This window comes from Gossypium arboreum, chromosome 11 (genome assembly GCF_025698485.1).
Source record: "Gossypium arboreum isolate Shixiya-1 chromosome 11, ASM2569848v2, whole genome shotgun sequence".
In the NCBI taxonomy this organism is placed as follows: Eukaryota; Viridiplantae; Streptophyta; class Magnoliopsida; order Malvales; family Malvaceae; genus Gossypium; species Gossypium arboreum.
The window spans coordinates 5,506,797-5,524,437 of record NC_069080.1 but is presented as its reverse complement, the minus strand read 5'-3'; the positions used below and the strand labels follow the sequence as shown (position 1 = coordinate 5,524,437).

The window sequence follows — 17,641 nt, the reverse complement described above, 5'->3', positions numbered from 1 at the left end:
ATTCCCAATCAAAATAACCCTTTACAGAATACTGTTTTAAATTTACGAGAATTAAGCTTGTAAGTTGAGACATTACACAAAAATGCAAGTTTCAGCAACAAGAGGATTTCTTGTAAAATATGCTGTAAACGCATATCCAGGACCAAATAATGTGTAGCTAAACTAGCACTAATTCTGTCAGAAATAGTAGAATTCCATAGCCACTTATCTGATAACATCAACATTCCGCAGTGATTGATCCTGTTTTCGACAGTAAAGATATTTTGTTTAACAAAGAGAATGTCTACTTTCACAAATGAACTTAAAGTTTTCGCTCATCGTACTTGGAAAACATTTGGTGTCAATGAAAAAAAACCCTAATAAAATATAAATATATTGCAAAACTTATAAATTTTATATGAATATTCGTAGATATCTATTAAAATTATATCAATGGTCCAGATATTACAATTTTACAATCTAAACTAAGATAGAAGCAGGTTTGGTTAGAGAAAAAAAAGTTGAGATCGGTTCTGGTCTGCACACGTGAATCTTACAGATAACATAGGATGTTGCTTTTGGAGTTCCGATTCGCCGTCTCCATTTCTTTAACTTCCATCGGAGCCAAACCATTTAACTTCCTATTTGACAAAATAAAGAAGGTATCAAAGCACATTTTTTATCAAGTTTTGGTACCAAAAAAAATGAGGGAGCATGTCACTTATAATTCCCTTTTACCACATTTCTTACAAAATCATCTAATCACCAATCAGTTGTATGAAGAAGCTCCACAATTCATGGGTAAGGATTGCATTGTGAGCTCATAGAATGAAGAAAAGTAACCAAACAGAGAAACAAGGTATGAATGAGAAATACCGTTTGGAAGGGCATTACATGCCACGATTAGGGCAGACATTAGCAAAGTGTGATGGATCACCACAAACATAACACCTGTTGGATACAGGATCCCCGGTTGCTGTCACAAAAGTCGTGTCAGCAGTGTGTGATCTATTGTGACCAGATTGACCACGGCCACCTCTCCTGCCAGAATTGAATGCTGAGCGATTGGTGGAAGGAATGCTTCTTCCACCATTACCATTACTGACGCCATCCTCCCATCTGCATGAACATGGTTTGATGATTGAGTAAACCAGCCATTCGATGAAGCATGTAACATAAGGACATTTATTTTTAAGGCATGAACATTACACAAGAATAGATCAGATACATCTTTCGTGTATCATATTTCCAAATGAAACTATTAATCACTGCCTGTCTTATTTGCCCTATTGGCACTATAAATGCATTTTAAAGCAACCTTATTTAAGTTATAAATGCATTTTAAAGCAACCTTATTTAAGTTATAACATGTTAATAAAAGTTACTTTTCGATCCAAAATCAGTGAAAATTGTTGTCATCACTTATCAGATGTATTTGAAAAGCACTAACGCAAGTATAATTCTTTGAATCCTGAGGAGTGCTGCCGAATTGAACTATTGAAAACTACAAAGGGAACCAGCAGTTAGAGGAGAATATTCTCTTGAGCTTATTTTTACTTACATAAAGAAGTTGCATTCTTGTGATGGACATGAGTAGAACTTTCTTCCCCTGTTATTTGCTGTATTAGCAGTTCGTAAAACACATGGCATTCCACATGTGCTACAGGACACTGAAGGTTCCCCTGCAAAAATGCAAGTATCATAAAAATAGACCAGTTTACTTTCAAAAAGAGAAACAAAAAAAGACCATTTCAGTTCCATGTAGAGGATTCAGAATCGGAAATGAAAACTTAAGCAGCCAATGAAGTCCAAGTGGAGATGATAGTAAATTATGCTATTCTCAACACTGCCTATGTCCTAGATGCCAGCACCTGCATCACAAACAACAATGAAAGGAAAACTATGCTATGCCTATAGAATATAACTTAAGTTTGTGATTGGGTGTTACAGATGTCTATTTCAAGTTTGTTTTTGGGTTCAAAACGTGATGCCTATGTCCTAGATGCCAGGTTTCTATCTAGTCAAGTAAGGTTGTTCAGCTTGAGTCAACTGTTACCACATCCAAAATGTGATACATAACCACAATATGCAATTTGTGCAAAGTATTATACTCAAGCCTACTGCAAGTGTAAATTTAACTATACTTTAATCAAGCAACAACACTTGTTCTTCTCATGAATGTTAAATTCATAAAAAGAAATAAAACTTTCTTGCATACCATTTTGTGAGTTAGTATGAGACTGAGAATTTCGAGAACGTGAAAACTGTGAAGGGCAATCATTTGAAGAATGGCCTGTTTGCTGACAGTGTATGCAAGCATTGTGTCTGTTGCTACTTCTCTGGCCATTGCTGGATGTTGTAGTGGGTCCTCTACCTCGTGCTGAATTACACATTAAACAAAATTAGAAAAATCCTAATCTTTATCTTCGACTAGAGCAAGACATGCTAATACCAACTTATATTCATATTCCTACCTTCGTTTTTGAGTATATACATATAGACACTTAAAATTCTAAGCACAAAAAGTGGATAGGGCATTATCAATTGCAAGGACAAGATTCAATATAATGCAAGTAAAAGATTCAGCACAAATCTGATAACACCTTAACAGAATATTAATTAAATGTCAATTAAAAAAATTCTTAAACTGGCTAAGAATAAACTGTGATCGGTTCCTGGGAATTACATAAACAGATGATGCCAATAATAAGTGTTATGATTTCATTATTTTGGTAAACACCAGAAGATCCATAAATCAAGTGTTACTCTTCCTTTTTGAACAGCTACATGATTACTACAGATAAACAAGTATACAGACCTGACATGCGAGAACCTGTTCCACATATCTCAATCAGTTGTCTAAGAGTATCGTCACAACCGCCAATGCAACCTGAGCAGGTAGGCAATAAACTCTTCAGTCACTCACTACAAAGCAGCAGCTTTAGATATGAACATCAATCAGATCCTTGTAAGTATACATGTTTATGCACAAGTTGTAGATTAAATGGAGACATGCTGAGTGTTGATTATCTATACAAGGTAAAGAACAAGAAATAAATCTATATTGAGAACCTAAAAGTGTCCTATAGCAGAAGACAGTGAAGTTCAAAGTATAAACAATTTCATTTATGCTTGTTAACTTTTAGAGGAGTATCCAACCTAAAACAAATTGATCATTTCAAGTGGAGATAAAGCAAATCCAACATTTGTTAAATTGGGGGTAACCTAGCCTAGTGTTGCCAAAGCACGTGCCTAGGCGCTAAAGCATCATGCAGAGTAAGTTACCTCCTCAAGAGCCTACAAGCAAAGCCTCTTGATGAGGCACCCCAAGGGCTTTTATCATCTAGGATGCTTTTCTCTTAAGTTTAAGGTGTAAAAGAAGCAAATCCAAGTAAAATGGGTTCCTACTGTTTTTTTAAAATGTTATAACTTTTTAATTTTAGAAATTTTAACAACTCACATTTAATCTTAATAGATAAATAAAAAAGGATTATACGGTCTATCCAAAGAAACAAACAGTGGCAATTATATCTATTGCTAAGGCTGAGTTTAGTAGAATGACTCAAGGGATTGTGAGCATATTTGGTTAATAACATTGCTAGAAGAGTTACGAGTTAAAACTAATACAATGAAGCTGCAATGAGATAATGAAAGAATGATATGACAAAACATGATGAAGACCCTTCATCAAGGAAAAAATAGAGTGGCCAAATTTAAACTCCTTTTATTTATAACGGAGAGGAGTTAGCTAATATTTTGACCAAAGAGATGTAAACATGAGACAAAATATTGAAAAATCATTTATTTGCATTGTCATCTGCCTGTAAACTAGTGTCTCAATGAAACCAAGAAATTGAAAACCGATTCAAATCGTGGGTTTAAACAATTTTTTCAATACATGTTAAAAAACTGTGGTTACTCAAACCAAACCGATTTCTATTTTTATTTCATTTATAATTAATTTTGATTTGTTTATGATGTGAAAATAAATATTTATATTTAAAATAATGAAAATGACTTAAAAATTATATATAACAATTATTTTTCAAAAAACTACTATGCCAAAGTTATTGATTTTTTTATTTACTTGAAAATTAATTTTTTTTTAAAATATTTATGAAAGACTTTGAAACTTATGGAAAAGCCAAGAAAAATCCAAAAAACTCACCAAACCGAACCAAACTTGACCCTGACACCATGTGATGTGTCTAGCCATTCTTAGGCTAGCTATAGGTGATTATTTCCTTTTAGGTCGTTTGCATCCTCTATATAACCGGTGCATGTTTCTTTGAATAAAATATATGAAAAAAGAATTGCTCATTTTTCAACATTTACCATTGTTTTAAAACTGGAGATAAAAAAATTATTGAGAACTTTAAGACAAAAGGTTTTCACATATTTGAAATTTTGTCAAGAAAAGTGTGATATTTCTATGTGCAAATGTGAAATTTTTGAAAGAATATTTTTGTTATTTAAGGCGCATGCACATGCATATACGATTAACAAACGAAAGGAGGTTTCTCAAAAAGCAATAAATTTATATAAACATTTCCAGAAAGGGGATAAGAAAGAGGAAAATTATTCCATAAGCTGTCGATGAAATTTTTGGATTCCACAAGTGAGATTGAAAATGAGGCATATGGTTGTAGCTTATAGTAAAAAAAAAAAGAAAAGAAAATTTAAAATATGAAAAAAAATGAAATATGTCATCTTTTCAATCCTGCTTGTGGAATCTAAAAACTTTACTGATGGTATATAAAATAATTACCCTAAGAAGAAAATTTTATTAGAATAGGACAACGGGGAAAATAATGGGAGAATAGCACTGCATAAAGAAGATATACGAGAAAATAAGTCATACGAAGGATAAGTTCAATTCATGAAATATTTAAAAAGAGGACCAATTTAACTTGGTCATTCTCGCCTTCTATAGATACTCTAAAAATGACAAAAAGAAACTCATGCAAATTGATGTAAAGACCCTACGTGTCATGGGACCTATATCCTTACCGAGATGATTAGCATTGAAGCCGGGTGGTATTTCAATTTGGCGAAACTTAAATTGAATCAAATAAACGGGACCTATCAAAAAACGCAGAAGTGCAGTCTGTTAAGAAGCATGAAGAATACAATGCACGTCAATGAGCACTTTAAATAAGGTGGCACATGTGATATAGAACAATTACAATCTGTTTAAGAATTGCTCTGCATTATACTATGCTTTTAAAACTACCAGTATGGCAGTGAAGCTGAACTTTGCCATAGAACCATTAATAGAACTTCGGAGTGTCACATCTAGCTTATAGCCCTCAGCCCCTCACCCTATAATTATGCATTGCACTAAATATTTTTCCTAAATATTAAGTGATCCTGAACAATCTAATCCAGGTCTGCATATACAATCACTGCTAGCTAAACTTGAAGATAAGATCCCAAGTATATACCTGGATTGCAGGAGCTGCAAATATTACTGGTTACTGCAGCTTCCAGTATAGATCCAGGGAGCCAAATAGCATTCCTACACTGATGAGAGTTCACAGAAGGTGTTACAACGTTAACATACAAACCAGAAAAAGAGCAAGAGTTCACATTAGCCTTTCAAATCCACATCTATCAGGATCAAGTTTCAATTAACTTTTCTTTTTTTTTTTTTTTGAAATGCACCAGCCAGTTATTTTAGCTTTTTGTTGAATCATATTTTCAACAAACAAATAAATCCAGGCACTGACCTGTGGAAAACCTGAGCATCCAACCATGAAATTGCCATCCTGTTAAAAAGTACAATGGTTAATAACAAAATGAATAGCTCAACTATTTTCCAAAAAAAAATAATATTAAACATTGCACACAGTAAGGCAAAATCATGAAAAAAATTGATGGGCAGGGTAATCATAATGCAACATAAAAATTAATGGGCAGGATAATCATAAAGAACCATAAAAATTAAGTATAAAATAAGAAAAGGTTTACGTTTTAGGATGCCTAGGCCAGATTTTGGCTATAGAACATGAATCTTTTCTCTCCAGTGAAATTCATTAAACATCTGTGATGTTACAAATTATCAATTATTCTCACTTTTGTTGATCAGTACCCTTCATAATAACCACACAGCCCAACAACGTATAGGGGCCAACTCCTATTTCAAAGATTTAATATTTCCTTCATTTCAATACCATAGAATTCAAAGCCTGAGCCTATCCTAAATCTAGCCTTTAGGACATCTATGTTACTTGTTGCATAATCGCTACATTATTAGACAACAACATTAGTGACATAGAAACAATTCAAGCTTTGCCTGACAACAGACATACTGCTGTCTGCAAACTAGAGGAAATAAATAATCAAAACATAGAAAGCCATTTGCATGACAAAAGATGATGACCCTTGAGAACCTCATCCACCATGAAGTTATACTGACACCCTCGCTTACAGAAAAGCTCAAGCAGAGATCTAATCAACCACCAAATCTTCAAATTATGCATAAAAGAAGTTACATCAAGAATACTGAAAAGGGAAAAAATGGATGACTTCATTTGAGATAATTGCAAGCAAGAAAGAAGAATAGTGCACAGGAGATCAGAAATGCGATAAAAAAGCAAGCACCAATATAATATAAAACAAAATTTCTGAACTTAAAAAGAGAAATTGAATCAGTGTCATCCATACACGGTTTTTCTTCAGCACCATAGAAGATTCTTGGCAAAGATCACACTGCCTAACCACCTCTCCAGCTGCATAGTTGTCACCCCCAACAGCTCGATTTGATCTGCAGAAGCAGTTAACATCACATCATAACAATCCAATATTTTCTGCTACAATATAGGGAATTAAATAGTACCTCTCAAAGAAGACCGCCATAGCTTCTAATAGTTTCACTTTGTTCAACCTCGCCTGCATACCATAGCTTGTCAAAAACATAACATCAATCAAAGTGTATATGAACACATCAACCAAACACAGCATTAATTAAGCAAATCTGTTGAAAATTTGATAGGTAGCACTAATCTTCTCCCTGGCAAATCAGCCACATTTATTGCATAAGTCCCACCAGAGTCCAGACTACTCACAGGATAACTAATATTTACATTAAAGAACCCAAAACAGGCATCAAAATTGCCTCATCCAAATTTGCGTTTAATAAATGCCAGTTTTTCTTTTAATTCCAAATAGTGCATCAATTTAGGCATCATGGATCAAGTAATGTTTTGTTCCATGTATCAGTTTCATTCATCTGTCATTCAGGTATTAGAAACTTGATAGCAATGTATCATCAACAGTATATGTCAGGTGGGATAGTATCCAAAAGGATAATCCCACAAATTGCAAGTAACTTACATCAAAGAAGCAAGCTTTCATCTGCTGCAAGCAAGTTGCCAAAACTTCATCTTTACTCTTATTGCCTACACTAACTTCTTTCATGTCAAACTCCATCATTGACCTGAGATTTGGTTTCCAGAGTTCATACCTAAATATCCATAATGAATGACAAACAAATATAGGTAAGAGGATGGAAGACGATATTGTTTACAATGCAACCACTTCCATGAGCCTAACAAAAACTACCGCAAAAGCAAATACTTAGTGACTTCAGGTAATACAGCTACCAACCAAAACAATCACATAATACAGGCTTTTGGAAGGTCATCTTTCAAAAACATAAACAGCAGTGCAACTTAGCATGACCATCCTCATCCATACAACTTTGCAAGGTTAAACAATTCAGTTTTCATATGATAGGAGGAAAAATATACAGGAATTCATGTGAGTGATTTAGAGAACAAAAACACGCAGTATCTAATTCTTGAAACAATTTCTACACATGTTTGCAACAGGTTAACACGAGGAATTTGTTTTCTAGTTAATTAAGGCTTCAAATGGGCAGATCCTGAATGAATTTGACTCTGTCCATGATAATTCCTTCATTTTTACTGTTAGAGACTAACTCATGTTCACTAATAATTCAAGCATGGTGTTGGAGCTCATGTTCATGTCTGTTTAAATTAAGTGAGCATGTTTGTGAACATACTGAACATGTTAGGAACAATTAGAAATTGAAAGCATAAATAAACATAGTAATAAAGAACAAAAACCAATAAAATATAATGTTTTTTATTGTCAAACAATAATTAAGTTATAAACGAGTTTTTCATTAATTAAGAACGAGTTTGTTCATAAACATAAAGAATTGAACACATTTTGCCCAAGACCAGATTGTTTATTAAATGAGCTCTTAAATTTTGTTGAAAACTATTTGTTTAGATTATCACATGAAGAGAAACCAAACCCATTCACAAGAGTTGCTCACCGGTTGTTCTGTTTGATTTATAGTCGTAGTCTTACAGGACCAATTACTCCATTGAAGTAGTGTTCAGAAAGACAGCAAAAGGAGGAAATATGCACCACTTTTCAATATGTTTTAACCCCCTAAATCCTTATTGCCTCTCATAATCACCATATTTTGAAGTTGGAAAAACTTGTGTTGTGAAATGTGTCTCTTTTAGTAGACTTCCTATAAATTCAAATGCCTCAACTAAATAGTAGACTTCTCCAAATGAAATATATTCTGGAATAGCCCTGAAGTTTACTATAGCCTAATATCACTATTTTGACAAATGAAACTGTAAAAAAGTACTACAGAAATAAATATAAACAATGCACCTTCATTACTATTTCAGATATGCCATGCCACTTATAAACTTGACATTAAACCAATTAACCTTTCAACAAGTGAAATAAGAATTAAGATTGTGTATATTCTCCTTAACACTTAAGTAAACTGGCTTCTCAAAAAAATAAAATAAATTCTACTTACCCCATGTCATCATATCCCATAACCAGTGCTTCACCCTGAGATTACACAAGTCTCATAGTCAGTACCAATCAACTTCTGTCATAAAACTACTATTACAACTTAGTAAGAAACACATTCTATTTTTTATTGGAAAAAAATAAGGAAATAATAGAATGTTAGGTAAGTAGGGTAGTTCCTTAGACTCTTAGAGGAGTCCCTTTTATAGCCTAATTTTTTTTCCTATATATTTTAGTTAATATACAAGAGTGATTTTCCCATATTTTGCATGGAATCAGAACTGAATTCTCTCTGGGAATCTGCATAAATTTGTAGCCTGCAATGCTGAATAGAAAGTTATCTAGAAAAAAAGGTTTCATTTTTTAGGCCTGCTTTGTCATTTTCTCCAGGACTCTGAATCTTGTCTTCTTGAGCACAGATTTATCTTCTAATCAGGTCTTAGGTCTCTAAATCTACCATAAGCAGCTCTTAAATCTGACAACAACAAATGAAGTCATCAACATTGCAATAGGAGAGAAGCAGCATAGTTAACCTGGTTTACATCTCAAATCTTAATGGGAACAACTATTTAAAGCAGTAACAATTTGTTCGAACCTTGATAAAAAGGACGAAAAAACCGAGTCATCTTTTTGGAACAAGATCACAAAAGATGATCTAAAGTTTGCTGCATGTTGAGGAAGACTCAATGGTGATGCCCACATTATGGAATCCATTGATGAACTCGGGCTACCTGCACACTTTTGGCAACATCTAAGGAGGTTTTGGGGTCCTGATGGCAGACCTATTCTAAGCTACTGTTTTGAGTCTTCCTCAACACCATATCTATTTACTATTGTTATTTACTTCAAAACTATTCCAAAAAAAAAAAAATAGATACTGTTTTCTTTATGAACAAAATATTGAAATTCTAAAATGGAACACAATTAGATACTATTTTCTCTTCATTTTAGTGCATGGCATTTACACATGCATTGCTGTGCACATATATGTATTCATAGGCATACAAACATAAGTACCTACTTACAGATATTAATAAAGTTTTGTAATTCTCTAACATTAATAGATGCATAAAAAGATTATTTAAAAATTACTATGTTTTTGTTCTAGATAGCCTTGTGTCGACTGGATTTTAGAGGAAAAAGCTATTTTAAAACTCCTATTCTCACAAATCTAAAATCTTGATTGTACTCTCACATTAATCCAACTTCTCCCCTAGCTCATAAGCAAAGCAAAAGCTGTAACACAGAATATTCAAAAGTAAATAGTATATGATAAAAAGCTAAAGTGAGAAAAGAAAAGAAAAATAAATTACAAGATTGGTGGGCGAGAAACGAGTATTTGAGTCCTTTGTTGCATAAAATCGATCTAGCAGCTTTTTAATGTGATCATGCATTGTTGCATCAGTACCAATTCCCGCCTTGCAATGCAGAAGAGTGGAAAAAGTTTCAAAATTCAAAATAATTACTCTCTGAAAAACCATTGAAACCATAATTAACTTGGTCAGACAAAAGCACTTTGGACTTCTCACCTTGTCCATACAACTTAGTAAATCAGCTTCACTCAAAAGGGATGGTGGTCTAGTGACTCCTGTGTCTAAAGTCAGTGATGTTGGGGCAAACTGAAACATCACAAGAAATTGAAGAATAAAAACAATTCTGGCCTCAAATTTCAAGAGAGCAATGTGGATCCTTAAGTCTATTTTAAAATCAAACTTGTATGATAAATCATGGAAGTCATAAAATCTAAGAGTTGAATGTCTCTCAGCCATCAATAAGAGAGAAATGAAAATCAATAAATAAAGTACTAGATGGATGTTGAAACATTAAAAATCAAAACGACCATCTTGTTTGGAAATACAAACATTTACCTACATGCACTCAGGCTCTTCCACAAAAAGTTATTCCATCTACACAATTGAGCTAAAAACATCTTTTATTTCATTCCTTTCCCTTTTGCTAACCCCAAATTAAGAAATTATAGTCTTTTAAGATTGTTATTTTGAGTCATTGGTTAATCGCCAAAAAAAGGGAAAAAAAAAATCTTTATGTGCCAAGGGCAGGATCAAGTAATTTTATTAATAAAATCTGCATCACAAACTTCTAAGCCAGCAATTTAATCCTTTTACTAGTAATAGTTCCCAATTAGGTTGACAAGCTATAAAATAAAAATGGCAATCAGAGAGGCAACCCAACATGGAAGAAGAGCATATCAATTTACAGGAGCACAATAAACAACAATCAACTTGCAACTTTTTATCAACCAATTTAACTTCCAATTGAAAAGCTTGAAATGATCTGTATAGAAACAATGAAAAACCTGCTGTCCAACAGTGTAGGTTGGAATCATTGAACCTCCCCATGATTCATACCGGTAAACATCTAAGTAGTTTCTCTGGTCAAAATAGAAAAGCAACCTAGTCAAAACTCAAGATGGTTAACAAATCTAAAGACGTCATGAAGCATTAGAAAAGCTACAAAACCACCTATAGACAAAAGATACCTAGCCAACCAGCAACCACAAATCATTCATGCAGTTAAATGAAGCAGTTTCAGTATTATATTACATCTCAAAAAAAACTAATGCGGACAAGAAAAGCTAAGGAGGTTTTAATGTCTTTGCCATAGTGTACATTGCTGATTGGCTCATCAGATTTTAGTCTTTTATCTTATTCCAAGAGAAGCTATATTCTATTTGCTACTGACATGGCTTCTGAAATTTATGTTAATGAACTCAGAGGACGTAAGGTTTTACCATAAACTTGTCCAACCTAAACAAAATGGCAACTTGACATCATACAGAAAATGAGAAACTACTTTCCAGTCACAAATTTCCATCAGCCATTTCCAGTTCAAACAGGATTGACATTGTAAGCTGCTTGGTTTCAGAAATTCTATTTAATTGAATGAAAGCTAGAGTTGACCAAAATCTTGTCCAACCTTAATGTTCAAAATGGCAACTTGTTGTCAACAGAAATCAAAAACAACTTTCAGTTACAAGTTTCCTTATGCAACTTGCAGCTCAAACAGGAATGGTATCTCTTGGACCATTGAGATATACTGAATGCTCATACAAGGAAACAACAGAAACCTGACTTTTTTTTTTTAATTCCTATATTTGTAATCATTCCAAATATCACAAGTCTTGTCGCAGGTGATATAATGGTTAGCTACCAAATTAAAAAAATAGATAAAAAAACAAATGCTGAACACCCCAATGCTTCTTAATTCAAGAGAAAAGCTCAAGTTAAAATAAAAAGAAAATATGGGAATGCTATGAAAATACTTGCCTCTAATATTACTCTTCCTGAGGCAGAAAATAATTCACCCGCAATATCAATTTCAACTGTGGTTTCAGCCCCTACAGCTGGTTGTGAAACACAAGCCAAGAAATGGCGGACAACCAGTTCATATAATGTCTGTGATGCAATGGGGAAAAGAAGGAATTAAATTTTCAAAAAAGAAACTGACAAGACAGTAATTATTATTAGCCATAATACACTTGCTTACACGGTGGTCTTGACTCCAACCATGTTCCCCAGTAGAAAATTTTGTTGGGTGAATGGGTGGATGAGCCTTGTCATCATGTCCACCACTGCCAGGGTTTCTCCAGAGTCCTGTCTCAAGGTCTAATAATCTCTGTGCATAAGAACCCCAATCAGGATGCTCCTGTTGTTCTTGCACAATTGCCTGCATAAAATAGAACCTTGAGTGAGTAATAATGTCATTGAATTCAAACAACATTTGCAGGTAATAAATGACAAGGGATCATAAATATATATTACCTGAAGAAACATTATTCTAAGAAAGCAAAAAGGCAATATGAATTGGTAATATAAAAAAGAAACTTTTTTTTAGATTTTTATGGAGGAGCAAGCATCCTCAGACATTTTTATTTATTAAGGTGATGATCCCAATCATAAATCCACTGCCTTTTTCACAAAAGTTGAATGTTAACTAGACATCGAAATGATAATGGGAATGAAAAGTTAAGAATCGTCTTTGTTTGGCTTTAGAAGTTTGGTAACTAGTTAAGATGGAACTGTAAATGTAACATGGAATTGTGTATATATATATATTAGAAAGAGAGAACCAAAACACCTCCAAAATCCTGCAGGGCACCACTATGAGATTTAAGTTCCAGAAAATGAGTTTTTACTACCAAGAAACAAATAAGAAAATGACTTAAATGTGCTAGGAATGGAATCTTCAATCAGAATAACTAAACAAGTCCATAAAAGAAAATAACAGAGCCAAAAAACTTATTGCCCAAATATTTGATAAAAATATTTTGAATCTCCAGCTCTAGGTTTTTTTTTTTTTTCTTACTATCAGTTAGTGGAAAAGACAAATATCGTTGAGAAATTCTTGTGAATAACAGAAATGCAATCACCTGGAAAATAGCATACAAGTTCTGTTCTAATTGAACCTACCGATGCTTCAAATCTTATAACTGTCCAGCCATCACTCACCAAACCTAGTGAAGACAAGCTTAAATTTCACAACCATTACCCTCAATCTGGTATTCTGCTCTTGAAACATGAAATAGAAGCAGCACAAGCTTTCTAAATTTTCCTCCTATTACATAAACATTTCTATTCCTGTATATCCATCTCACTCAACAGATTTTCTCTTCGGGTAGCTTTTGTCATAGTTCTCAATTAATAAATTACAAGCCTTTAACTTAATTATTCTTACTTACACATATAAGATTGTTAATTCGTATCTGTATTCTTACTAATATCTCTTCTTTATAGTACTCGAGACTCAAATTATAGTAGCAATTTAGGTACATATGCACAAGTGTGTAATAGATGAACTTCAGAAAGACCATAACACTATTTTAGAAATTGAATTCAAGTGAAGAATACTTGTGTCCTATTCATCTCAGAAGTGAAGAATTTATACATGTTGCAGAGGATAGAAAAAGGAAAGAAATCAGAAAACAAATCCCTACAAATCAGTTCTATGATCCCTACAAATCAGCTCTATGAATCAGCATAAGATTATGTACAGCCAGTTACATAGAAGAAAGGGAACAGCTTCTAAATTTTAATGTGTAAAATCCATTTGAAAAAGAAGAAAAAAATATAAATAATCCAAGTTGAAAAAGAGAGCCAACTATATTGAAAATTTTAACCGTTAAAGTTCACCAAGTGAGCTACCAAAAGATTTTATTTCAACTGTAAATTACTAACACAACTTGAGACAAAAGAATCTTGTGAAGAGGAAACAGTTACCAACATGCAAATCAGTCCTGCTTGAAAAGCAATCAGTCTCTGTACGAGGATAACTGATAAAACCAGATTGGTATAGTTCCTCTGCCACCTATAAACAATAAAAATGAAAGTAACAAAGTGAATTAAGCCATGTTAATTAACCAACATATGATTATCTCCGCCATTAATTATAGTAATTCAAGGACAGTTTTCACAGGAAGTATTTTTTATGATTGGTATCGCAAAATTTTAATAGTTAATGCTAGATATAAGAAAAGCATAAGATAGGCATAGATCAATTAAAACAACTAAAAAAGAAAAAAAAATTGCTTGCAACCTAATATATAAAAATATATACAAACATGCAGATTTGAAAGAATTGTTTTAGCAAGCCTATCAAATTAACCTCTCATTTCTAGTTGGTGAACAAAAGGCAAGGTAACACCAAATTAAAACATGTATATTTCCAGCGGCTCACCTTCATAGTGTGTTCAGAACTCATACGGAAATACCGTGAAGCACGCTTTTCAAGCTCAATGGTATTCAAAGGATATGGAGGATACTTAAGCTTTTCCTTGTGTTGAACTTTTGTGACCTATAAGACAAGTGATAACTACTATCATTCAGTAAAAGTTTTTTCTAAGATCAAGAGTTGGAATTGTTCTCAAATACTTGGTTTAGTACAACTCACAGTAGCAGTTGGCTCTTGAACACACATTTCATAAACTATAACTGCACAAGTGTAATCAAAAAGATGACCACGCCTGCAAATTCAGAATGCTATTAACTGTATCCTTATAACTACCTTGAATGAACGGAAAGAAACTTAGAATTTTATATATACAGAAAGCTTTCCAGCTTACATCCAATTGAAGGTGGCAACACCTTCATCTGATCTGTGAGAACAGTTGATTGTCCAAAATTCTTCAGGCTCATGTGACTGTACTTCCCAATACCGTTCCACAACAAAGCCGAGCGTCGGGAACTAAATTGTTAAAAGATATAAGACAATTATAAACAAAGTATACATTGTGAGGTTGCCATTCACAAGAAAATTTCTCACTGTACCTGACAAGGACCATAACTTAGAACAAGATTTCTGTCATCTGTAGCAGAATCGATAACAAATTTATCTCTCAACAGCATAGTCTGAAATCTGGTGAAGGAAGCACCAATTCGCAGGTCTATTTCCTGATAAATTTACAAACATTAACTTTTTCCTTTGCAGATAATAGCTGGATAAATACTAACAAAGACAGAAGTAATATGAAGATAGAATGTTCTTAAACATTCATTGTAAAACCAATTGGGAAAATATGGAGATCTAACTTTAGTTCTCCCCAAACTTAACTGACACAAAACAACACTACTCAGCATCTATGGTGCTCAGACTTGGTTGTGAGTGTTCAATTTTTTCAAAGACTTACATGTGTTAGGAGAATCATATCCCCCATACACATATCCGAATAGTTGTCGGATACATATGTCGAACACAGGACCTTCAAGAAAAATGAAGTGCCAGAGAAACATAGCTCAGCATTCCTCCTCACATTAGTCCCAACGTAAAAACAGCAACAAACAGGCCTACCATTTAAGCAACTAATACGAGGCAATGTAAAACACATAAAATAACCACCTAGGAAACAAATAACTAGATTTCATGTTAAACATCCAACATAAACTTATTGATGAGTGGCTTAACTTAAACAGAAGATGACAACAAACCCCAATATGAGATAATATAGTTAAACAAATTTTCTATACAAAATTTAGCAAACACATGAATAGGTCATAAAATGACCTTCCTTCCTAATAATCAAAATTATGCCGAAACTTGTAAATCAATTGTGTATCAATCAATTAAGAATTTTACATTTCAACCACAATAAGGGGAGTTACTTGCCTGCCTAGCATCTACAGCATCAGAAAACCATGGATTTGGATCAATAAGATTCTGCATAGCATGATGGATTTCCCTGGCATTTCCAACATCAGACCACCTTAAATCTAAGCCAAAGAAAACAACAAAAGAAAAGGAACAAAAGCATTTGGCTTTAAGAACCTGTCAATCAATGCAGAGAATCGCGCCCTTCGTATTGTAAGATGACGATTCACAGCTCTGCAAACGTCGATAACCTCAAATGCAATGTTTTCACCTTCTCTGTCACAATCAAGCCAGAGAACCAACCATTGACACCTCCTAGCTTCCTCCTCCAACGTCCTCTTAATATCCAGCTTATCCTAAATCATCAAAAGTCCAATAAAAGTGAAATCCAGCATATAAACATTTAGCACACTATACAAAACAAATTATCGGAAATTCTCAAATGCAAAGACTAAGCGGGAGTCAGATTTTTAATTGTTGACCACTTTCATTGCCCCTTTTTAAAGAATAAATCAGATTAGCACTTCAACATTTCCCTGACCTGCTAGTTAAAACTAAAACATTAACTTTTCTTAATAGCACAACGCATGATTCTACTTATCACTTATATCAGTCATTTTGAAATAAGGCTTGTGCAGTCTATAAATCTATACAGTGACAGAAAACCACAAGTTGACATCGTGTTAAAAACTTATAAAAGAAAATACAGATAATTAGAATTCTAACTTAAAAGACGGCATAACATAATTCACTGTTAGTGTATATATTTATACACCGACAATGCATCAAATATAGATCCTACATTTTAAATAATGCATCATTTTTGTTGTAATGTGATTTCGCTATTTACAATTTACTTGTTTTCTTTTATCATCATTTGAGAAAGGAAAACAGTACATCACTGAGGAAAAAGGTAAAAATGTAAGAAAAGAGGAAAACCTCAGGAACGAATTTGCGAACAGGGGCGTGGTAGAGGTCGAGCGGGTCACAGGAGTGCCACTTGCGGAAGCGGTCCTCGAATTCGAGCTCCATTAAGTGGCCAGTGACAGAGGTGAAGAGCATATGACAGGGTTGGCCACGAATCGAGTAATTAAACTCAAATAACCTGTTATACCGGGAGCGGCCATCGCGCACACGTAGGCCTTGGTTCCTTGAGAGGATGCCCGACACTGACTTCGCCACCGACGGCTTCTCCGCCACGTTCAGAACCTTGATTGTGCCCGACATTCGGATGTGGGAGGGTTTTGAATTTTGTTTATTTTTTTATTATTTTAGTTTTGGCAATGGAAGTTTTAAAGGACGCCTTTCCCGCGTATTAGAAAATAGGAGGTAAATTTCTAGAAGAAGCGAGCCGAGCCCGAATGGCAATGGTGTCAAACGTAAAGGCATAATAATCTTAATTTCACCGTTTCAATTTATGCGAGGTTTTATTTTTATATTCATTTTTTATAAATTTATTATATTTTCTTTAATCATCTTGTGTACGTGCTATAATTTAGTTAATATCAATGTATTTCGATTTAATTGATATTTTTAAATATTATTTTTAAAAGAATTAAAATTTTGATTTTAGCAAAATAAAATATGATTCAATTATTTATGTATGGAATATATTAAGGTGAAAATATAAATTATAAAATTATAAAATTAAATATCCTGACATCTTTTTTATGGACATTTTAGTATAAATTATGAAAAATAAAATTATTAATAAAAATTTAAAATTTGGTTTGAGAAAACAAAATCTCGTAAA

At 33.4% G+C, this 17,641-nt stretch overlaps 1 protein-coding gene across 1 annotated transcript; it reads right to left on the bottom strand.

The window, feature by feature from the left end:
* Positions 1-333: 333 nt before the first annotated feature.
* LOC108472384 (DNA topoisomerase 3-alpha) lies at positions 334-17,289 on the bottom strand. Its single transcript, XM_017773865.2, has 25 exons — positions 16,828-17,289; positions 16,066-16,244; positions 15,907-15,979; positions 15,072-15,194; positions 14,867-14,988; positions 14,695-14,767; positions 14,482-14,598; positions 14,029-14,112; positions 12,295-12,474; positions 12,075-12,203; positions 11,105-11,179; positions 10,317-10,406; positions 10,101-10,205; positions 8,792-8,826; positions 7,315-7,444; positions 6,818-6,870; positions 6,646-6,745; positions 5,709-5,747; positions 5,424-5,502; positions 4,990-5,061; positions 2,798-2,869; positions 2,198-2,359; positions 1,541-1,661; positions 856-1,098; positions 334-620 (listed from the first exon to the last, which is right to left on the bottom strand). The coding sequence occupies exons 1-24, from the start codon at positions 17,113-17,115 to the stop codon at positions 870-872; spliced, it is 2,730 nt and encodes a 909-aa protein (XP_017629354.1). The 5' UTR covers positions 17,116-17,289; the 3' UTR covers positions 334-620; positions 856-869.
* Positions 17,290-17,641: the final 352 nt, after the last annotated feature.

Coding starts and splice junctions, on each gene's coding strand:
- LOC108472384 (XM_017773865.2), bottom strand. CDS start 17,115: ATGTCGGGCACAATCAAGGTTCTGAACGTGGCGGAGAAGCCGTCGGTG. Junction 14,599..14,694: donor TTCAAGAGCCAACTGCTACT/GTGAGTTGTACT, acceptor CTTGTCTTATAG/GTCACAAAAGTTCAACACAA. Junction 1,662..2,197: donor TCATACTAACTCACAAAATG/GTATGCAAGAAA, acceptor GCATTTTTGCAG/GGGAACCTTCAGTGTCCTGT.